The following is a 23,796-nucleotide window of genomic DNA, read 5'->3' on the forward strand; positions in this document are numbered from 1 at the left end:
CCGCTTTTCTGGCAAGGAAAAAAGCTGTTCATCCTTTAACCGAGAAATGACCATCTCAGCTTCGATTGTAAAAGTCCATAAAATCATCCTCTCTCCTATTTCCATATAATAAGTTATTAATATTCATAGATAATGTCTGGAATGGAGCCTTAGGGCACGCTTAAACTCCATTTATTCATCAATACGCCAATGCTTGACAGAATCCAGCATTACCTATATTTAGAAATTCCAAATACAGAAAATTTCATTTTGAGCTGATGCCCAAGTAAAATTGTGCTCAGGTATATTATCGTTAATAATGTTTCTTATTCTTTAATTCTTCCATTTATTGTAATCCTTATACTTTATGCATTCATTTTGCTTACCATCCATTCATCATTGTTAAAGTAATTTTTGTGCATATTTAATATACACTGGTAAAAATACTTGACCTGAATGCTCTGTTAGTGTAGGTTACGTCTGACCTCTTTCATTTTATAATAAATATTTATTTTACTATAAAGTAAGGTATTTATATTTGTTAAGTCTAATTTGTTGGGCTTTGCACACCAAATTAGACTTAACAAATTTGCACACAAAATGCAATTTTTTTATTAATTTTCTGTAAATGTCCTATAAAATCTAAACCAGAATAATTTTAAGCTTTTCATTTATCGTATCGTACAGATTATGGACATTTCAATCCACCTTTTATTGAATGCAATTGATATGCATGAGCTTGTACTATTATTTACGTAACATTAAGAGGCAAATAGGGTCTGGAAAACGTCCACACGTTTCCAATTATTGCTCAGTTGTTTAATTATAAATAAATTTAATTGATCTATATAGAACATTAAAACACGCTATCAAATGCCATATTTCACTGTAATAATATTGTACTGTACTGCTATTTGAACTGAAATTTCAGATAGTTTCTATTGTTATAAATGGAAATAATTGTTTTATTATGTAATATTGTATATTCTCCGTTATTCTGACCCACAGCGCGCATGACTTTTATTACCATGCATAAATTAAAAAAAAATAAATATATATATATGGTTTTTACTCATGCATAAATTTTAAAAATATATCATATGGTTTTTTTTTTTAAATTAATGGTTTTTCTGCTTAAATTTAGTCTGAAATAACATAATGAACCGTAACAGGCATGAAATGAATTAATCGAAATTAAAATAACAGACATTTATTCAACATCAATTCATAGCCTTAAAAGTGTAATATAAGCTAATATTTTACTGACTGTTTCTTTTTAATTTTCTTCCTCGTTCCGGTATTATTGAATACTCATTATTTGTATATTTTCATTTTTATTTTGCTTTGTGAATTTAAAAACGTTTTTCTTTTGCAGTAATGCTGTTTATGCCTTAAAGGCTATTTTTGTGTGGTAATACTGCTTTTAGGCAGAGTTCATCTTTTTAGCTCCAAGTTCAACTGGTATTCATTTGGGTACTATTTTTTGAGCCTGTCGTCATCTCGAACAGGCTGCGGTACTTTATACAGGTTGTCGTTAAGTTTATAGTAATGAGGAGCTGAAGCGCAATCCACTTTATACCACCACTGACACGAGAATTTCTCCTGATTGAAAATGGTGCCATTGGGGCAAAGGAAGCTGCTCTGCGTTCCACCATTGCAGTAGTGCATCACCTAATGAAAATAGAAAATAAAATTAGAATCATTTCAGAAGAAGGTACCGGTGAATGCTACATACAGATAATACTACCCTAAATAAAATTCTCATTTTAATGGTATATATACTACTCGTAATCGGCGCCATACACTGGAGTTACCAGGATAGTGTGCTCGATGTGATGTCTTCTCCCTGCCAGTGCGCCTTAACCTCTATACTCGTGTAATTATAGCCTCATCTTCATACGTTACTATCTATTCTATTTTTATATTTCTGGCGTTAATTATCTTTATTTTAGTTCAGATAATGTGTAGACCTTAAGTCAGAAACAAAAAGAACGGTGCACAATCTCAGTGCACTTATGGAATTTTTCTTTGGCAACCGAATATAGCAATAGTTCTCAAACTTTAGTGAACTTAGAACAGTCTTAGTTTGACAAATTTTCCGCTGACTCTCCTCAAGCGTAAAATAATTATTTCTATACAGTAAATTTTTCAGTTTTTAAATGTTTATAAGAAACTTCAGATATTATTCGAGGACCCTTCCACTCCCATCATGAAATACCTTGACGGATCCCCAAGAGGGCGCGGACCACAATTTAAAACCGTTGTAATAGACACAAGTGTGCAGCTCCAATAAGATTTGAATACCTGAGATTTAGCAACCCAGAAAACTATTACAAAACTGATCGCAATTAAGCAATAAAAATTGTAAAAGAGGTATCCATTATTGTGCAGCCTATTCATGAACGGTGCACTAGTGGTGTCCTTGTTTTTCTGCAGCGTTTCATACCGATACAAGGTTGTCCTTCATGTAGTCTATCGCACGTGCAAGCTGTGGTTTTAAATTTTACATCTAGTGGCATAAACTGAAACTATCCAATTATGCAAATCTAATATTGGATATCTTTGAGCACATGCCTCTAAGAACATCTCAAAATTTAAACAATTTCAACAAGTACTTTGAGAGATGTGCGGTGTACTTTGAGAGATGTGCACAGGATATAACAGGAGTGCTTGGAAAACAAGGTACAAAACACTGATTTGGTTATAGGTTGATTCCGAGCAATGTCCACGTTACTTTCCTGACTCAGCTCAGAAGACACCAAACATCTGAAGGGATCATCGACCAAAGTCTGCATTTTGGTTATATATCCCTTACACTTAATTTTAAATCAGTATTTATGAGACTGTACGTTGTCAGCTTTATTTTTGTTTTGCTAGTTTATGTTAAGTATATAATGGTTAGATAAAGGCTAATGGTTAGTTGAGTATTTTACTCACAAAAACTTTTTAGCTATTTTTTTTATACAGAGCAAACCCGATATTCCTCACTAGAGAATTAAAAAAAAAAATTGCAAAGCTGTCTTCCTGGCTTGAAGCAGGAGACGAGCACTAATAAACCGTTATTCATATATATTACAAACGGTTTTCAATTCTTACCTGACAAGAAGTTTGTAGGTCAGCATAGTAGCCATCGAGGGATTGCTCGGCACATGAAAACGATGTGGTGGGTATACCATTTAAGGTTGGGTAATCGTTTCCAGCTACTCCTGGGATACCATCATGGTCACTGTCCTCTGGAAGAGCCGCTACAGTTAGTCTCGCTTGGCGGCCTTGTGGAGCAGGTGCTTGCTGGGGCTCATAATTTGATGACGGACGACGTCGAGACCCTGATGAGGATTGTCGTGGTTGGGATTGCTGGGGGGGAGGAGGCGGCGGTGGTGCTGCTTGAACAACTGGTTCCGTGTAGCTTGCACGAGAGCGTGTTCTAGATCGTTGTGCTGGTCGGCGAACGTATTCTTCTTCTTCATAGTTTTGAGGAGCGTTGTCATAAACTTGCTGCTGAGATGGAGGTTCGTAATATTCCTGGGCAGGTTGCTGAACAAATGTCTGCTGTTGAACTGGCTGTTGCACGACAACAGGGGCAGGTCTTTGAACAGCAGCCGCAGGGGGTCTCCGTCGGGGAGATCTTTGAACAGGTGGAGGAGGAGGGGCAGGTGCTCGTACAGGCCCCTGAGATAATTCATCAGGCTGATAGACTCGCCTTGGTTGAGACCGTTCTGGTTGAAATTGTCTTTGTATTTCCTGACTGTCCTGTTTAGCAACAGCGATGGTAACGTGTTCCTTTCTTTTATTGAAATTAGCGAGCAAAGAATCTTCTGGAAGATGCACATCTTCAGGAACTTGGCCAACTGGAAGCCTTACATATTCCAGAGGAACTGGAGGTGAGGTTGGCTGGGGTCTTGGCCTCTTTCTGGGTCTTGGCCGTGGAGGGGGAGGAGGAGGTGGCGGAGGTTCTTGTACAGGGGCTGCTTGGGGTTGATATTGTCGGGGAGGTTCTGCTTGATATTGTTGAACGGGTTCTCTGTATTCCTGAGCTGGTTCTTGCCTGTGGCGCTGAACTGGTTCTGGTTGGTACTGTCGAACTGGTGGAGCATTATTATAACTTGGAGGTGGAGGCGCTGTTACAAAAGTCCTTTGAACCACGGATGGTGGGTTATATTGATATTTTGAAAAATCAGTATTCGAAGGAGGTGGCTCCTCGCTTTCAATTTCGTCATAAGCATATAAAAAACCCTGCCCTCTTACTGCATCGAAAGTCAGGATTCCTGAAAGATGCAATGTATAATATATATTTTTACACACACTCACTCACTCACTCTAATAACAATAATAATTGTGTCGTTAAGAGCGGTGAAATGTAATGTGATATTCACTCAACAGAATAACGGCATTTTTGTTTTATTTTATATTACGTTAAAAATTTTATCCATAACCAGGGGACCCAAATGTAGCCAATTATTTTAACACACACACGTGAAGGGGCGCAAATTGAAATTGAAGAAGGACGGTTGCAGAATTGATGTGTGAAAGTTTGTCTTTAGCCAAGTGGGTGGTTGATTGTTGGAAAAAACTTCCATTTGTTGTTTTGGAAGTTGATAGTCTAAATAAATTCTCTTTCTTCCTTCAAACTATTGGAGAGAATGAATAGATGAAATGAGAGGTGTTGCGCTTTTTTTCTTGTTGTATAATCTTGCTTTCTTGCATCATGTGCTACTTCTAATATTATATACTGTATATGTTTACTCTGCCTTTAGGTAATACATAAGATAATCCCTACTTAAACTATACATAAGCGTTTATAAACAATTTCCTTATGTTACTTACGTCTTGAATCGATATCGATTATAAGTTTTCCTTAATATAAAACGTTGATAAACATTGTTCTGGAGAGAAGGGTTGTGTATATTGTGAAGACTAGTGTCTGTTCATCGAAAGTTTAGTAAATATATAATTGTAATAAGCAATGTCTATTTTTAAAACCTATGGAGGCGCAAGGCCTCCATAGGTTTTATGTTTCTGTGTCCCGCTGTTTTTTTTTTTTATCTACTTTCGTTATTAAGTTTTTTTTTAATATTTTAAGATAGTTTACAGGCTTATCAATTAAGCAAATAACTTACCCAAGAGAAGGTGTAATATCTTCATAATGAATCACCTGAAAAAAAAAAAAGAAAAAGATAAACATTGAAAAGAGAAGAAATGTTGATACCTTATATTTAAAATGAACAATACAATGTTTGTATTTGGATTTTATATTTAGTTTGTTTTTCCTCTGTAAATTCTTCCTCTTTACAAAAACTGGCCAGATCACTTAAATCGGTATTTTACTATAAAACACTTAGTTTTTATCGAAATTCTTAAAACGAATCAAGATGTCACATAAGGTCAATCTTCAACAGCACGCTTAATTTCGGTTATTTTTTTTTTTTACAAAAGCTGGTCATATTACATTAGCTAACGCTATTTTACCAGTAAACATTTAATTTTTATCGAAACACTTAACTTCTAGTGATAACTTGATGACTATAGATCATAATGCGATCATATTCTCATAGTGTGACAGCATCCCATAGTAAAGCATAAGGCAAAATGTTGTGTTCAATACATTGGCTAATTTCTCTTTTCTGTGCAGTTAATAACTGAAAGAAGATCTAGTTTTCAGTAAACTTCTACTATTGCAAATGTTTAATCTGAAACTCTTTAAGCTTAATTAGAAAAGAAAAAAACGTATCAAACGGAACGGCATTCAGCGTGTTTCAAACTCAACACTTTAGTGAATGAATACTCTTTTCAGAAAGTATAATGGAATTAGCGGCAGTAGTTTCCGAACTAACTGATCTGTGTTGCTGCCTGTAATAAAATATCACTAAAAATGTACAGTGCGAGGTCCCCAATCGTACTAGTCTATTTAAATGAAAGACTACATTAGAGTCTGCAAGCTTTCTTATTCTTAAGAAATCAGAATAAATCATGAGCCTGGTATATTCTGTTGAGTAGTATTGACCATTGGTTAGATCAAACGTCTGTATCTCAGTGCCAGCATTAGATCAAAGTAGGACGTTCTCGTTTCATCACCGCTGAACTGATAACTAATAATCTTGCTCTGTACAGGAAACAGAAATTCTTGAGAAAGCGATTGAATAATATGAGAAAGAAAGTCTTCTTTAAATATTCCGAGAAATTATTTTCATCAGTTGATCTAATCTGATTCTGGAAGTGCTCTTTCAGAAAAGAAGAAATGTGGCAGGCGCAGTTCTCGATAAAAAACTATACTGAGGTTCTCAGAATAGAGAGACATCAGCCTTTCTTTGGGAAGGAACGATGATTGTCGCAAAGCAAGACATCCTCGGTATTTCCTTTTGGTTTCTCTTTGAATTATTTTGCTAACGAAAATTCGAATGGTATGGGTGTAGTACATTAGATGCTGATCCGTCCTTCGACTGTGTTCATAACAATGCCGCATTGTCAGAAGAATATTCTTAATGTTATTTAAACTGGTTTTTCGTCCAGAAAATCAACTAGAGAACACACGCAATTTACAGACATACTGCGTCATTATGGCGTCTAAACCCAACAACAACAATCTACGTATAATTCTGTACCTAGGTACAGAATTATAGAAGAATCATTTGTATGACTATGCAAAAGCAACCTGATAACGCATCCTGAAAAATACGTTCTAGATGGTCAAATTCTGCCCGTGCATTCCGTAGAAAGCGCTGTCCTTAAGTCATATAATACCCTATCAACAATCATGGGAAGGGGATTACCTACTTATTTAGGGAATTTGCGAAACTCTGAGAGCATTCACAGAAATCGAGGAAGAAAACCCCGACAATGGATGCTGATTTCTTACGTAGTTGACAATGAGTGATACATCCCAAGATTGGAAGGCGCTTATCCGTATTTATGCTAATAGTGATTTAATAGTTCGGTAGTTACAGCGAGGTCAACTGTTTAAATTAAATTCACTAATCAAGTTAGCATACTCAGTGTCAAGGTGTGGAATCTAGCCTAATCTTCTTTTCGCTTACATGAGAATAGTCCTCTTGAAGAAATGCTAAGGAATTCTGACCATTTAGAACTTATCAAAAAAAATCACACAAAGAAAAACTCTAGATTGCTTATTAAGAGGACAGATCCTCATAGCTAAATAGACGGAACCAGACTACACACCAGTTATTAGCTGCACAAGGAGAAATAATGCATCAGAACACCAGAAGACCAACTAAAGCGGCCGTCAGAGTTTCGGAACTGAACTACAAAAAATCCAAACAGCCCAAATCGAGCTATCTGCAGAAAAACACAGCTGCAGTGAACATACAACAGCATTACTTCCGACCATCAACGAACAGTAATGCAACAAATATATCTGATGGTCACAACATGCCGTTTGAAAGTAGCTCCAAGAAGACAGTTGAACCAAGAGCATGGAGGATGAAATCAGCACCTATCAGCAGTAACGTTACTTCCAAGCAAGACAAGGAGACCTTCTTCACCCAAGCAGCCCAGAATCGTGATGCAGTTATTGGCTCTAACCCTAACACACTGGGTATTAAAACTGTGCAGCGTAGAGGAAGGAGGGCAAGGCCCTCTAGCATTTTTATAGGTCGACTATGCCCGGAAACAACAGGAGAACAAATTGAAACCCTTTCGAAGCAGCTCAACATACCCGGTACCTCCATGAAGGTCCACACCAGGCATCCATCCTATTCCTCTTTCCGGATTAAGATCAAAAGTCCCAATATAGAAAGATATCTAAACACAGATATCTGGCCCGCAGGTCTCTTGTTAATGCCATCGTTTGGCAATCATAATGAACAATCAGCGGTACAAGCGATCTCGAGACCAGAGACGGGCAGTGTGCCTCTCTCTCTCTGCATAGCTAAGCAGCGAACCAGACTATCTCTTCTAACTTACAATCATGCAGATCAATGCACAACACTCTAGATGCGTTGCTGATGAGATTAGGCCTTATTGCAACGGAAAATTTATTTGATATTATATGCATTCAGGAACCTTATATCTCTAAGCATTTATGGGCAATCTTCCAAAGTTATGGGATATCCCATGACTACAAGAATCATCCAGTCCTCTGCAACAGATCCTAAATCTGCCATCATCATATTCAACATCAAGCTGGATATCACTGTTATCTCTGGCTTGCGTAATCAAAATTCCACCTGTCTTTTAGTTTCTACATCAACTTTCTCGTTCTACTTACTGTCACTAGATTGTCCACCATCAACAGATATTAATTTATCACAAAGATGTCTAGAACAGGTGTTTGCTATTTTAAATACCACATATTTAATAATTACAACTGATTCAAACTCAAAATATTTCTTATGGTTCAGTAGTGTCTTGGACAACAGAGGTAGGATTTTCGAGGAATTTTTATTCACCTACAATTTAAACCTGCACAACTTACCCAACCAACCGCACACCTTCTCAAACGTCCACGGAGAATCAAACATTGATTTAACCATTTCAACGTCCGCCATGTCCTCGAGGATTTCTGATTGGACCATACATACTGACTATACAAACAATGACCACCGAGCAATCACTTTTAAGGTATCTCTCCTTCCAAATAATACAGATCCCCTCCTCCAAAAGATCTTAGAAGATTTTCTATCAAAACCATCAAATGGCCTTTATTTATGTCTTCAATTCATCAGGATTTTAACGTTGACACTCGTCGGTCTTTGAACCAGTTCAATGCCTCAGAATATGCATTCTATGTACAGGCTGCCTTACTTCGTGTTACAGGGCGCCTCCGTAGCCAGGTGGGAAGGAGCAGCGGTGCGTAGCACACGCTTCTTGATTAGACCGGGGTTCGAGCCCGTCACCACCAAATACGGAAGATGCGGAAAGGTCAGGAAATGACCACCGCATCTCCCGGAGCAATATGGCCTTAGTTGCTAATGCTCCTAAAAACCAAATAACAAACAAACAACAAACAACTTCGTGTTACAGAACGCTCCGCTAAGAAGAAAATTAGCAAGCATACTACAGTTCCACGGTGGACAGCTGAACGTTTCACTCTGCGCTAAAAAGTACACAAAGCACGCAGAGACTTTCAACGGAAAAGGTCCTGGCCTGAACCAGAAGTCACCAGACTAAAAAATACCTATAAAGGCCAGCGGAATGAATATGTAAATACAATTGCAAAACAAAAACTTGCCCCTGGCAACACTTAGTTCACTCCACAGGAAATTCTTATCCCTGGGGTCTATTATATAAAATTAGCAAAAACAAGTATCATTCTCATGATTTTTTTTTTTTTTAGGAGCATTAGCAACTAAGGCCATATTGCTCTGGGGATATGCGGTGGTCATTCCCTGACCTTTCCGCATCCTCCGTATTTGGTGGTGACGGGCTCGAACCCCGGTCTAATCAAGAACCGTGTGCTCCTGGCTACGGAGGCGTCTCATTCTCATGAATTGTACAACACTGTAGTGAACAACGACACAGAAACCACTAACTGGAATGACTCAGTTAACGCCATCCTGGATCGCTTGCTTCCCCTGGACGATCTCACCACAGAAACTCCAGAACAAATATCTATCATGAATAGCAACTCAACCTACCACTCTTCATATGAAACGCATCTCTCCACTCTTCCCGAGCTAAATCTGGCCCTATGCAAAATAAATATCCATAAATGTCCGGGTTTAGATCTTGTGGAAAATGCTGTAATTATCAAATTTGTCGAAATCTTTCCAGAAATACTTCTATGTACAACAAATGTCTTAATTTGTTTCCTAATCTCTGGAAGGTAGCTTTGATCAAAATTATTCACAAGCTGGACAAAATAAATCTGATCCCAAAGCATACAGTCCCATCTCTCTTTTGGCAAACTATTTGAAAGATTGTTAGCACCCAGAGTAGCAGATTTAATTGAAGGTCAAAACTTAATGTCTCCATCCCAATTTAGCTTCAAGAAGGGAAAATCCTGTGAAGACGCCTTGGTCTCTTTAGTTAACCACATATCAGCTTCGAGGGCTAAATATGAAATGGCCATCTTTTGGAAATCGTCTTACCAAATCCAAGTGCTCTCAGCAACTGTTCCAAGTTATTAGAAGCTACTTCCAAAATAGACTCATCCCAGTAATCTCGAAACAGCAGGCTCTTTCAAGGACCATCTCAAGAGGATGCCCCCAGGGATCAGTTCTCTGACCTCTCTTCTGGAACATAGTTGGACAGCTGGCTCACGCAAAAACCTGACAATATCTGACATCGGCGTTGCCTTCGCCTACGCCGATGATTTGGTTCTTCTAATTCCAGGTCGATCGCGTCTTCAACTAGAACAATCAGCCAATATAATTCTTTCTGAGCTAATCAAGTGGTCAAGTATACATAAACTGCGAATATCTGCCACAAAAACAAAACTGATGGTTTTTAAGGGCAAGTTAGATTACAGAAGACCTCTAAATATAAAGATAGACGGAAAGCAAATCCCTTTTGTTCCTGAATTAAAGCATCTTGGCGTAATTTTAGATGACAGGTTAACCTTCTCCTCTCATATTAATCACCTCGCCTCGAAGATTAAGAAGTTCACTGCAGTAATTATCCGAATTTTCAAATTGGACTGGGGACTAAATAGGAAGACTCTCTTACTATATTATACAGCAGTATTCGTACCAATAACAACATATGCTTTGGGAGTCTGGTTTCATAGAGCCGTTAACGTTAAACTCCGTTCCAAGCTCATCTCCATTCAACGAATTATGCTGCTTGCCATGCTCCGGGCCTGCAGGACAGTGTCCTCTGCTGCTCTGCAGGTCCTTGCTGGAGTCTTACCACTAGACCTGCATGTCATCTTCAAAGGACTATGCTATCGTCTAAAGCACGGAGTTCCCGGCGACGAGATTCCCGGTATCTCATGCAACTTAACTGCTAACATCAAAGACGAGAAACGGAGAATCTGGAATGAACTTATCAGTGTGTGGCAAAGTCAAGTCAAAGTATTTTGGCGGGCTCCAGGGTTTCTCCTAATCACGATAGGATTCCAGTACTACTGGTCACGTCAACCGCTCTTTTGTTCCTGCAGTTTGAACCTTCCCTCTCAACAAGAACGTCCGCCAATGGTTTTCTCCTAGCCTAACAACATCGTATATACTTACTGGGCACGGCTCCGTCAACTCCAAACTATTTGAATTTGGCTTATCTGACACCAATCTCTGCTTGTGTGGTGCTGAGGAAACTTGGACGCACATTCTATATCGCTGCACCACGATGACAGATCTACACTACAAGCTGCTGTCAGCAACTTCTTTGAAGGAAATGAAGTGGCGCTGACTGAGAATTCTCAGTCGTTCTCAGCTCTACAACAATTCTGCTCTGCTGTTTTCACCAAAAGAAAAAAACTCTTCTCAAGTTTATCAACATATCAACAACAAGGAACCAACCCAACACCTGCAATGTCTATCGATATTTCTTAAAACTGATATTGCCTGCCATCTACTTTTTTTTTTTTTTTTAAGCTGTTACCCCAGTTTGGGCAGCTGTGGATACAGGATTAGCTAACACCCATTGGTATAGCACTACCTCCAGTGGGTGCGATTTTCGTTCTTCCTAGGACAGAAAAAGACTTCTGTCTTGTGGTTCCTGTGCCACAATTTATACTTCTGATTAGTTGCGTGATGTGATTTGCTGTGTGTACATGTTCATTACACTTATAACATTGTAATTAACACCATTATACATGTATGTATATATCATTGTATGTATCATTATATATTGTATCATATATATATATATATATATATATATATATATATATATCATTGTATATATATCTATGTATATATATCTATGTATGTACATAGCGGATTTGCCAGTTTCTAGCTAGGGGCCGCTTGTTGTTTTTGTTAATAAAGAATAAATTACATGAGAAGGATGCAGGGATTGAGATGCTTTATCGCCCCCTTCTCCACTACATTCCTCCGCATTACCAGAAAACAGAAAATCATTAACTTGAAGAATGATTTTGAATACACTTTATTCGAGTATCAAGGTAAGGGAGGTTACTGAAATACAGTGCACATTTTTAAAGCTTGTCAACCGATTTAATGTGCTGTAAAATATTTAGCACACAGTGTTCAAGGATGATGATTTACGCTGCTAATAATAAGATCATCAGTGGGAAGACTTAATTGTGAATAAGGTAATAACACGTACTATCTGTACATAAGCTGGGTGGATACCTTTCAATCTCAAGGACGAACAAACAACTACTGCCTCGTCTCGCTAAGCAACAATTATCTAGGTGAAGGTGTGTGTGTGGGGGGGGATTCCATTCCGAGAACACTCTTGTTGTCTTTACCAAGAGAATCATCTTAGTACTTACAAGTGAGGCAGTCTAAGGGCGAATTTCAGAATGATCAAGGCTAAGAAAAAGATTTTAACGATAAAAGTTGCCAGCTAGTATATTAATGATAATCTTAAAATGTAAAATTTAGGATTTTCGATTTGTTCATGCCTTGAAGTACATTACAAAAGGTAGAAAACGGGTTTAATCAGAAAGGATTCGAATCATTGTAGAAAATTAAATCACTTGCAGACATGGCGACAGAGTTCAAAGAAAACAGTACAAGACTGTATATTAGAACTAATAGATTTGATAGAGCTATTAAGTGCTCGATAATTCCTAAATTCTATTATATTATGAAATCAACAGGGATTACCTTTATTTTTCGATATAGAATTGCTTCTATTTCAGCCAACTCTTCTAGTCCAACGCATTAAAAATTAATTGTAATGACGATATAAAACTTATAAAAAAATATATTAAACATCTTCCCCACTGTCAGAATAATAGTGAATCAAACCCCACAGTCTCAATATTGAGCGCTCACCACAACCCCGGTCTTCAACCACCATACCTCTGCCAGCAGGGAAAATATTATGTCTATCAACATTAAATTTAAAATTTTAAAATTTAGATAGTCTAAAAGCTTAGCTGCATATGGAGTATTTATTGTCTTCTTTCCTTAAGTTGGACTAAAACTTTTCGAAACTACATGTTCACAGGAATAAGAGCAACACAAAAATCAACCAGAAGCATTTGTCTTATGTAGTAATTTTTGTTTTTCACGCTTCATTCCTTCATTGTCTTTCCTTCACTTAAGGTTTCAGACTAACGAAATTTTATTCTTGGTTCCAATGAATCTTCTGAGATCCTTTGCCTCAACTTGCGTTATTTGTAATGAGGCTGTCAACTGACAAAAAAGTTTTCAAACTCGGATTATTGCTCAGCTGCCGAGCCACTTCAGTTCAGTTTGTCTACACTGTGGCGTGTTGTTTAGATGTGCTTTGAGGATTCTATTTTATAATTTTTAATAGTTTCACTAGCTTTATAGTGTTTTTAAAAATAATTTTTATAAATATTGAACCTATTTAATTCTAGCAGAGGTTGATTTTACAGACATAAAAGCAGGATAGGTTTTAAACTGCAGATACGTCATTAGTGAAGCTTTTTCGACTGATAAACGGAAAACTGATGAGTTTGTGGAAGGTTTTGATGATTTGATGGAGGAAAACATACACTCGTCTCACCAGATTTAACTTCGATGAAATTGGATTGTTTGGAAAAATGCCTAAAAGCACCTACACGTTATTGAAGATGAGAAAAAAATTACAGGCCATAAAGCCTCAAAGACAAATTTACTTTGATGCTTGGAGCTCTGGGATTTTAAAATGAAACCACTTTTGGTTATAATTCTGAAAACCCCAGAGCAATAAAGAACTTCAATAAGATGCATCTCCCTGTAATTTTTTAAGAATAGTGTGAATGCATGGATCACTAGGTTATTTTTTTTTGTGTTATTTTTTATATGACTATAAAAGATAATTATTTATCTTTTTTTGATGACTGGTGTAACAATTATTTTATACGAGCTCTGGAAAGATATCTTAAGAGAAAAAATTAGCACATAAAACCATCTTAGTTCTGGACAGTTCTCTTGCTCAAGGGAAACATCTCACTCTGCATGGTTTTATCAAAATTAAGTTCCTTCAACCAAATACTACATCTCTGATCCAGTCTGTTGTTCAAAATATCATTGCCAACTTCAAGCCAAAATACACCGAGGTCGAGGTAGTACCTGATTAATACCTTGTATTAGACAAGACTTAATGACCAAGTGTTAAAACTCTAAAGTTCCTTTGTGGTAATTCTTAATTTCCAACCATTGGCTAAAAGTAGGGCAGCCGGTCTTCGAAAGATTACTCTTTTGATAGACATCATGTCTATCAAAAGACATAATACCAATTTTCGTATGCGACACTGCAGTTTTTGTGTCCTATATTTTGTAGCCACTGGAAGCTATCACTATGCGCAGTTATAAGTATCCTACAACTCTTAGGGCCACCCAATATACTTTCATATGCCCAAGTATATTATGTTCGTGAATTGCTTATGTTCTCTGGTCAATTTGCCTGTTTGCTGGATGAAAAACCTTGCTATCTAAGATTGAGACCGACCAACTAAGCCACGGAGTGAAAAGAGTCCATAAAAGTTCCTCGCGTCATTGACGGGATTCGAACCCGGGATGGGAAGGACGGTGACAATGCTACTGCGCACAGACTATGCGCAGATAAGTAGTAGCAAATTTGAATGTAATGAAATTTTTATTAGGTCTTTTTGAGAACCTCAACGAACAAAATGAAATGAATTTGGCACTGTTGGCATCGGGAAAGTGATTTTTGATTAAAACAAAAAAAATAAAAAAAAATAATAAAAAAATGATTTTGATGAAATAACTGATGTTTTGCAACTGCCGAAATTCAAAAAATCATTTGTAGCAATCAGACGCAGTAAATGTTGAAAAAACTATATTAATACCATTTTCCTTGTTTTACAAAAGTTTAACTTATACTAGTATCTCTAGTTTTATTATTATTAACTTGAATGCTATCCAATGTTATAGTAGGATTACTGCTACCTAAATGCAGTATTACGTTGCGTTTGTTAATGTTAAATCTCATTTGTCATTTTCCAGCCCATCTTCTCAGTTTATCTAGATGCTCTTGAAGCAGCGAAACGTGGTTAATGTTAGCAACTATTCTGTCTACTTCTTGTATTTTCGTAAACGCAGTACTCAGATATTAAACGTGAACTGCCTAGGAAGGCCTCCTAAAAACTAGCCGTGTGGTAGTATACGCTCTTTGAGTAGACCAGGATTCAAGCCCCTGACTGCTAAATGCGGTCGCTCTGCCAAAGCGCATTGGACCAGCGTGGCAAATTATGGTCCATTTCCCTCAACATGAATCGTTGAGGAGGCTTCCATCATGAAGTGGGTTGATAATGGCTGCAGTTTACTTACTTTTTTTGTATTTTCGTGAACGCAGTACACTTAGATATTAAACGTGAAATACCTAATCAGTATAAAAATGTTATAAACAGTGAGGTCCCAACGCTAAACCTATGGAACCCCAAGTCATGACACTTAAAATATTACTCGTTTTACCCGTTTTTATAAAACACCTAAGAGCACTTAATACAAATTTGAGTTATGAATAAAACAGAATAGACAAAACAAGTCTGTTGTAAAATTAGGAAGGAAACAGAAATTAATCATTACCACCTGAACGCTAAGGCTTTGGCTGCGACTTTGACTATACTTTGATGTTCGGAATAAGGAACGCTTGAAAAGGATAGGTATCAGAAAGCTGATATTAGAAGCTTTTTACATAAATATCACTTATAAATAATTCAGATTTCGAAGTTAATTCACTCACAATATACACGTATATTCTCTTTTCATTCTAAAACTGACCTCTGATAAATATCCTGTGATTTCAAGAAAAAGTAATCCTTTCAACTGAAACACCATGAAGTATTCCACAGACTGTGAACCTCTAACTGCAAAAGTTTTAAATGGCGAAATACATTCTGTAACTCTAATTAAACAGTCAAGAACTTTTTAATATAAACTTGTCTGGGAGCTTCGGAAAGATAATTTGTGGTACCACGAAGAGTATATGCACGTACTGCACGAAATAATTCCTCATCCATGTCGTTGTTTTAAAATTTCGATTAAATCGATTTTTGATTGATAGCAGCTGGTCGTTAATGTCATTATCGATGCTAACCTGGTTACCTTGACCAATTCAGAAATGCTAATGACATGAACAAGTAAAACTGAATAGATAAAATGAAGCCAAGCTGTGTTGTTTATTACACGTAGTTTCCTTTTGTTAGATTCGCTGTTAATGCATGCTGACATATTTCTGAATACTTTATAAAGTTCTGCTCTAAATATTTTTCAGTCACCTAAATGTATTTCTTTCTAGCTGCATTAAGTATTATAATGCTCGTGTTCTCTAATTTCATACCCCTGCAGGAAATAGATTCAAGTATTTCTATACACGAGATGCTACATAGAGATAAAAATTTCTCGTCTCCGCTACCTTGACAAAACCTGTCGGTTGCTGGATTTCGCAAGATAAAGTTGTTCCAAAGGAGGTGTCTCTGGTATTGGAACAGATATTAAAACAGTATTTGTTCCAATATTAGAAATATCATGGGGGGAAAAATAGGAATGGTTTATACGTGTGTGCAGAAGATAGAGCTGCATTCGAAAATATTCAGCATTCCAAGCCATATATATCCTTTAGCAAGGTAGGATCGTGACCTACCTTGCTGAAGGTGCTGATAACGCGTTATGACGTACTAGAGAGAGAGAGAGAGCAGTTGATCGCCTGTGTGGCTTGAAAGTCATAAATAATAGCTTATCAGAATTCGCTATCATCTGAATGGGATCATATCAGCCTTGCTCAATTGCCATACCTTCAAAAGGGTCCTGAAAGAATGTCACTTCTACCCTGACGCTGAAGTGGAGCAGGCTATTGGCTTTCTAATTTGACTGGTACTGCATTCTGCTTTTGATGAAATAGTGGGAAGCATGTCTTAATGGAAAAGGTGACGGTGCGAATCAGTCACCAGGAAGTACCCTCGGACTGGTTTTTGTTTACCTCCCCTCTCTCTCTCTGTCACACGCACATATCAATATAACGATACACAGGGTATTTCAATTAAAAGTGACCGGGTTCGTCCCTTAATTTTAGCGAGGTTATTTAGGCGGGCGTTTTCTGTCATATTTGGACTAAATTTTTTGAATTTGTTGTTAAAATTGAATTAAGTATTACTCTTCAGATTTTATGATTTATAAATTTAAATTTTGCCTAATCAACAGCTTTTTTCTCAATGGTAGAGTTGTTCCCCGTCCTCAATTATTTCAAAAATGCCATCGGTCTACTTCTGAAATAAATGTAAACCGATTTTATTTAAAGAAAAGAATTCAAAAGAAAAAGCAAAGAAACGCAATGATTGTAATCGGAGACGTAACATAACTGCCCTTGTACAGTTAAACACATGTACCAAAAAACAAACGTCACATATAACCGTTGTGTTAGGTTTTTTTTTTTTAGCTTCAAATAAAATTGGTTCATATTTCTATTTCGGAAGTCTACCGACGAGGTTTCTAGACTAATGCGAGAACAGGAAACAACTTTCCCATTAAGAAATGTGCAGTTGATTAGACAAAATTTAACTGGTAGTCCAGTTTTAACATAAAATTCTAAAATATCAGACTCGTTGGGGAAAAAAAAAGGATCCAGATGACTAATAACCTAAAAATAAAGAGATAAACCCGGTTATTCGGGGAAGGGGGTGACTCGAATTTCTGTAGCCTCAGAAAAATGAAATTCAAACTCAGAGAAATGAAATTCAAAAGGCGGACTCATTATTATTATTATTATTATTATGAGACATTGCAAAATTCGATCAATGGAGGTAGGAAGACGGGATAATTTTAATTTTGAAAGGATTTTCTTTAAATTCAACAGGATTGACTTACTTGGAAGGCCATATTATTATTATAGAATAAGTGGCATAAATTATTAATTTTTAAAAACTTATTTGTAATTCATGAACATTTTTAAAAATAAAAACGGACTGATTTTATTTTTTATAAATTTGTAATATCATCACGTTTCGAAAAGCAACAGTTAATTAATCACAGGAAACAAATTAATTACATGTAAGCTTACTTTTAGTCTCAGAGACAGCATCGATCCATTGTGGAATACTCTCGGCCAGATACTTGTGGCGGGCAGTAGGAATTTCTGTCCATTCCTCCTTCAGTACACTTGCCAGTTTAGTTGTCAAAGGGAAGGAGTGTAGATTGGAATAAACGCCTCTCATCCCAAAGGTGTTCGACTGTACTCTGAGTCGGACAAACCTACTTGTTAGATGTCATTTTCTTTAAATAAGCTTTGACACTGCTATAAGATGGAATATGGAAGGTCAATTTCCATAGAACTGCTAGAAATGTGCGTACAGTGGAATTTTTCAAGATGTCATGTATGAGACTGAACTGATGGTTTTCGTACCGCGAGCAATGACCTGATTTTAAAACTACGAGCTGCTCACACCATGATGCCGCCTCTTCAGAACTTTACTGTGGACACAACTCTGACGTCCATTAGTTGATATGATGCTCGAGAGCAGCAGCTCTGCCACGAAAATGTATGCTGTTCAGCTTATTGGTGTGACATCAGGACTTGCGGTAGCATTTTTCAAGGATGGCGATCTGTTTGCTTTTATCACTTTCATAGGGATCAGCGCTTGCCATCCGTTAGTTTTTCGGCCTTACCTAACTGTTTGTGCGCATCGCCTCGTTCTCCCATCTTTTCATTATAATGACTATGGCTGACTTTGGTTCAAACGTCTGGTTGTCACACGTAATGACGAATTGCTGGTAGGCAACTAGTGATTAAACCTCTTCGAAACGCCCAAGAACTTTGCTATCATCCATTCTACTTACTTGTGACATCTCTGTTATTACTTACTCACTTTAAGCCTGTTCGTACCCTGCATGCATTTCATTTACACCAATATTTTTATCTTGAGACAAACTTACTGGCTGCTAATAGAGTATCCAAGTAAAGCACTGCAGTGCTTTACTCAGAAAGGTCTCAGAAGAATAAAAAACTTTTATTTAGAATTAAGTTACGGGTCAAGACAGAAATTTTGCAAAATTCTCGAATTAAATACGCAGCTTAGACTACTACATAGTGTTATATTAATGCGGCAATTTATTATGCTTATTTCTCTTTTCTTTCTTTGTGTTCTAGTTCTCACAAAAAATATTCCTTGCATTTGTAATGAGAATATTATTTTTCTCCAGATAGAGGAGGAGGAGGAGTATCAGGAAATCGTATAAAGCATGTTTCAATGTCCAGGTACAAAGTATTTTCTTGATTTTGACAAACATACTGGAGGTGAGCAAGTTCAGGCTTAACTAACCTGTTAACCTTAGGCGTGCCACCCCGTAGAAAGCCCAGGGACACAGTTAGCACTGACATCAAGGAGATGAAGGAATGAGAGAATTCCTATGATAGCTATTTAGAACTGAAGGATAGAGCTCAAGGCTCGTCTTCTTGAGACAAAACAACTCTGCCTATTTGTTATTGGTTCACCATTTAGTATTACACACATCTGTTTCATTTAAAAGTCAATCTGTTAATAGCGCGCGCACACAACTTTGTCAGGTTGGAGGTCAGGATCATACAATCAATGACAATTTAGCTCTGTCCTAACTCAATCTAACCTTTTCGCAGAAAAATTAAAGTATATTTGAGAATTGTACAATTTAAAAATCTTACCCAATAACTTCTCAATCAAAAGAATTTTGTATATTCTTGGAGTTTTGACTATTGTTTAGAAGCCGAATGGGAAATCTTTTTTATATGGCTGCTGCCACACAGAGTGATGATTAATCCAACACTACAGGTCAAAACATTATAAATACAGAAATCCAATAGTTTGATTACAGTAATGTTGCAGTATATACACTAATAATATTTATTTTAATTACGTTAAAATGAAATAATCACATAAAAGAAGCATACAACAAATTTTGGTAGTTTACACTGACTCTGGTATGGAAAGTTGATATCTGTAATAAACGTGCCGTTTACACTCTGGTGTTGTTGCTATGTCATCGTTTACAAGCGATATTATGGGAGAAACATTTTAAAAGATCTCTTCCATAGGATCTTTTTAAAAAGGGGTGAGAGAGGATTGAGCTGGATCATGGGCTTTTAAATGAATATACACTACTTTCCAAAAAGTATTCGGGCACACATCGATTTCATACTGGGGTCAAGTCACTACCATCCACTTCAATTCGTGTCGGTCTCCCTTTAGGCCACTGTGACATACTCCACCCTCCTGGCTAGGATTTCCACAAACGAACCATAGCCAGTAGTAGTGGTATAGTCCTCCATTCCTTCTGCAGAACAGCGACCAATTCATCTACCGACGTTGGACGAATTGGTCTGGCTTTCACTTGAAGTTCCAGTTAATCATGGTTAAAATCAAACTAGAAAGGCCACCGCAGAGTTTTCTCTGCGGTGGCCTTTCTAGTTTGTTCATTCACATCCGTGAACCATTCTCAAACAGTCCCTGTAGCATTATCCTGTTGCAACCAACATGGGTCTGTACCAAAGAATTGCTACATCGTATGGAGCATGGTACTGTCTAAAATATTACGATAGCTTTCGGCGTCCATTTCCCGGCACGACCAAAAAACACCATACCACGATAGTGTCACACAATAAATTAAATGAATAAATTTCCGTTTACTCTCTAGACTGCCGACGCCAGAAGAATTTACAAATGCATCATGGCTGCACGTACTGAAATGTTAATGGTAGCAGGATTTTCAGCGACACAGCCACACTTGGTCGTACATTTTTGTAGTAGAATACAGGCTCAAATCTGCAACTTCTTTACTTGTGGCTGCGCTCGCTAACCACTGGTTACAGCCTGCCCGACCTCCTTCGAATTGCACTGTTGGAATTATACATTCTGGCAGCAGACTTTCTCTAGCATTCCCCGCACTTACATCAGCTCATTTAATCGCAATTAGGCTTTATTGAGATTCACCACTTCACAGAACCGATTTTCGCTGCTCTCTGGCCCAATGACAGTGTTTATTGCACAACGCAAGGCGAGATCGATGATTGCGGTTAGTGATGTTTGGTTATACACCACTTCTCTACCACGAAAACTGATGCCGTAAAATTCCTTACGTAGCGCGGGCGTATTCGTTCATATCCCAATTCCTTTTGACACCCCTAAACTCCTGGTTAATGTTCTGTAGAGAGGTCGGACGAGATTGTCTTACTTCGAGAATCTTGTCTCTTGGAATGAGCTTCTGTGGTTTTCCTGTGTTTGCAGGACTATGGTGGCACTCATGCTTCCATTTCAAGGTAACATCCCCTATGGTCAACTTTTGAGGTATATGCTTCAGAAATTGCACAACGACTCGACAAGTCAACAATGTGGTATCTGATAATAATACTCTTCTCAAAATCAGTCAGATCGGTTCTATGTAACATGGCGAGAACAAATAACTTGTGCGACTCGTTCACCTTCCTTATATACTGGTCCTTATCACTTATTTATCCGGGACGGTCCAATGGATTATGAAAATAGGGGAGGAGGATATTGTACAAGTAGCATTCTTGTGTCATTGCGTTGAAGAGTTTTAGAAGTTTGGTATTCTCAGAGGAGCTTCATTTTTGAGTGTAGCCAAAATATTCAGAATAGGAATAGTTGAGAAAAACAATTTTTTTTTTTTATAGAGAATTGTTAAATAATACATTGTTGTCGAGCGGAATTCAGTTTGCTAGAAAGAATGATTGATGGCTTTTTTCTTTAATAGGTATTTGAATGCAGTTTGTTATAATGCTCAGAAATTTTCTAGCTTGTCGCAGTCATGACTAGCTAGAAAAAGATAACAAAACCATATCTTTCGCCTATTATGCCTTTTTGTTTTGGGCTACTCTTGATAAAGAATGCAGTTCAATCTAGACTTCAAATATGACTATATTAATTAACGCATATGATTACTGCCCTCCATAGCATATATTGGCTATATCTTAAGCAATCTTTGGAAAAGTCTGCTTTTGAGTCGCATCTCTAACCGGAATTTTAACGATTTATTTTTTTTAAATTGGAATTTCTGATTTGAAAGAAAGATGTAGGATTTTCCCGACAGTTATTTTTGATTTTTCATATACCAAACCGGCTCGTGAAACATTTTCTGGAGTATCCAAGAAGACGAGATAATTGGCCACATTAGCTAGCCTACTCTCTATTTTTCCGGATGTGGGGGGGGGAATCCTGTCTACCATTTAGATTAGATGGGACAGCACAGCACAGGATAGGGTTATAGCTGCTAAATATTAATAAAATCCACAAACTATATCTGTAATAATATCGCATTTTAGAAAAAAAAATGTTTACCAATTGCAAAACTCATTAATACAGGATGGAAGCTGCAGACTATAGTCAGTCCAACATGGCGCATATGGATGCAGGATGAGCTATTTAAATGTTTTTAATATACATATTCTAATTGTTTTGCACTTAAGATACTTAAACTTACTGAAATGATTATAGAAAAAAAGTATCGTAAAAATAAAAAAAAAAAACTTCAAAAAATTTCCTCCCTGTTCTTACTTTTTTCAAAACTGAAAATGAAATTCATTATTTTTGATGACTGTTTTTCTAAAGTAATAAAATACCTTCTGAATAATTTTACTTACCTCCCCACACCACTTTTCCAGTTGTTTTATACCGTTATCTTCCCACTTTCCCGGGCACAACTCGTAGAGAGGAAAAATGCGACCACTTCCTTTTATATGACAGACACGCCCTTATCTTCAAGGGCGACATTTTCTGGGTAAGAATTCTCTTGCTGCCAATGGGATCTCCTACCTTGTCTTCAAGGTCCATGAGATGGAATCCGGGTCATCTTTTTCTGCTAACAAACCTGGAAGGAACGGGATCACCTCGCGATATTAATAATGCAGCGTTTTGTATAAGTGGTTAGTGTTGCATTGTATCTCAGTAAGTTCCACGAAGGGTAGGAGAAATGAGAAAAACAACATTTAATTATTGATTAGATATCGATCAAACATCAATGCTCGTTATGATTAATACCTCCATTTAAACCAGAAATTTTGTGCACAGATACTAAAATTTGTTAATGTTTCATCCGCAAAAATTAAAGGGGAAATTAGTTTTTAAAGAGTAATTAACCAAGTACAAAATCGTTCTGTAAATAAATAAATTCTTTTTCTTTAATTAAAGAAATAAAAACGGAACTTGAAATAGATCGAGAGGAATTTTATTATTCGTCATTTATTTCGTTTATCAGTATTTGGAAAAATGGATGAAACAGAAATATCCTCTTCAGTTATCATTTCCTTTTCCACATCTATGAAGAACAGAAAGCATCTTGGCTGATACAGTATTTTTTTTTTTTTTTTAAACTTGCTCTGTTTGGACGTTTCATCAAGGGCTAGTTTGACTTCCTAAAGGAATGCCAGTAAATAAATAGATAAAATTAAAACTCAAATGTGGTTAATGTGCAAAAGAAGAATTTTAAGCGTTAAGTTTAAAGCATTATGCGCTTAAATTATTTATTTATTAATTTTTATAATTTAAGGATCTCATCATAATCATCATCATCAGCCATTTTCAATCCACTGCAGGATGAAGGCCTTTCCAGCAACTTTCCAGTTCCTTCTGTTTTGAGCACTGGACATCCATTTACTACCCACAAACTCATGAATTTCATCTATCCATCTCCGCCTTTGTCTTCCAGGTTTTCTTCTAGCTCCTCTTGGATACCATTCTGTTATTTTCTTAGTCCATCTGTCATCATGTCTTCGAGCTATGTGTCCTGCCCAAGACCATTTTAGTTCTTTAGTTTTGATAAGAATGTCCTTTAA

At 37.0% G+C, this 23,796-nt stretch overlaps 1 protein-coding gene across 1 annotated transcript; it reads right to left on the reverse strand.

The window, feature by feature from the left end:
- Positions 1 to 1,173: 1,173 nt before the first annotated feature.
- On the reverse strand, positions 1,174 to 22,683 carry LOC150091276 (uncharacterized). The gene is made up of 4 exons (XM_090375100.1): positions 22,606 to 22,683; positions 5,097 to 5,131; positions 3,076 to 4,244; positions 1,174 to 1,650 (listed from the first exon to the last, which is right to left on the reverse strand). The coding sequence occupies exons 2-4, from the start codon at positions 5,119 to 5,121 to the stop codon at positions 1,456 to 1,458; spliced, it is 1,389 nt and encodes a 462-aa protein (XP_090231226.1). The 5' UTR covers positions 5,122 to 5,131; positions 22,606 to 22,683; the 3' UTR covers positions 1,174 to 1,455.
- Between the last annotated feature and the right edge of the window lie 1,113 nt (positions 22,684 to 23,796).

Source organism: Mastigoproctus giganteus, chromosome 1 (assembly GCF_048544385.1).
Source record: "Mastigoproctus giganteus isolate SK-2022 chromosome 1, ASM4854438v1, whole genome shotgun sequence".
NCBI lineage: Eukaryota > Metazoa > Arthropoda > Arachnida > Uropygi > Thelyphonidae > Mastigoproctus > Mastigoproctus giganteus.

Excerpts from the sequence above, each read along its gene's own strand:
- LOC150091276 (XM_090375100.1), bottom strand. The coding sequence starts at position 5,121 with ATGAAGATATTACACCTTCTCTTGG. Across the intron at positions 4,245-5,096 it reads GATATTACACCTTCTCTTGG|GAATCCTGACTTTCGATGCA; the intron begins GTAAGTTATTTG and ends TGCATCTTTCAG. Across the intron at positions 1,651-3,075 it reads ACCTACAAACTTCTTGTCAG|GTGATGCACTACTGCAATGG; the intron begins GTAAGAATTGAA and ends TATTTTCATTAG.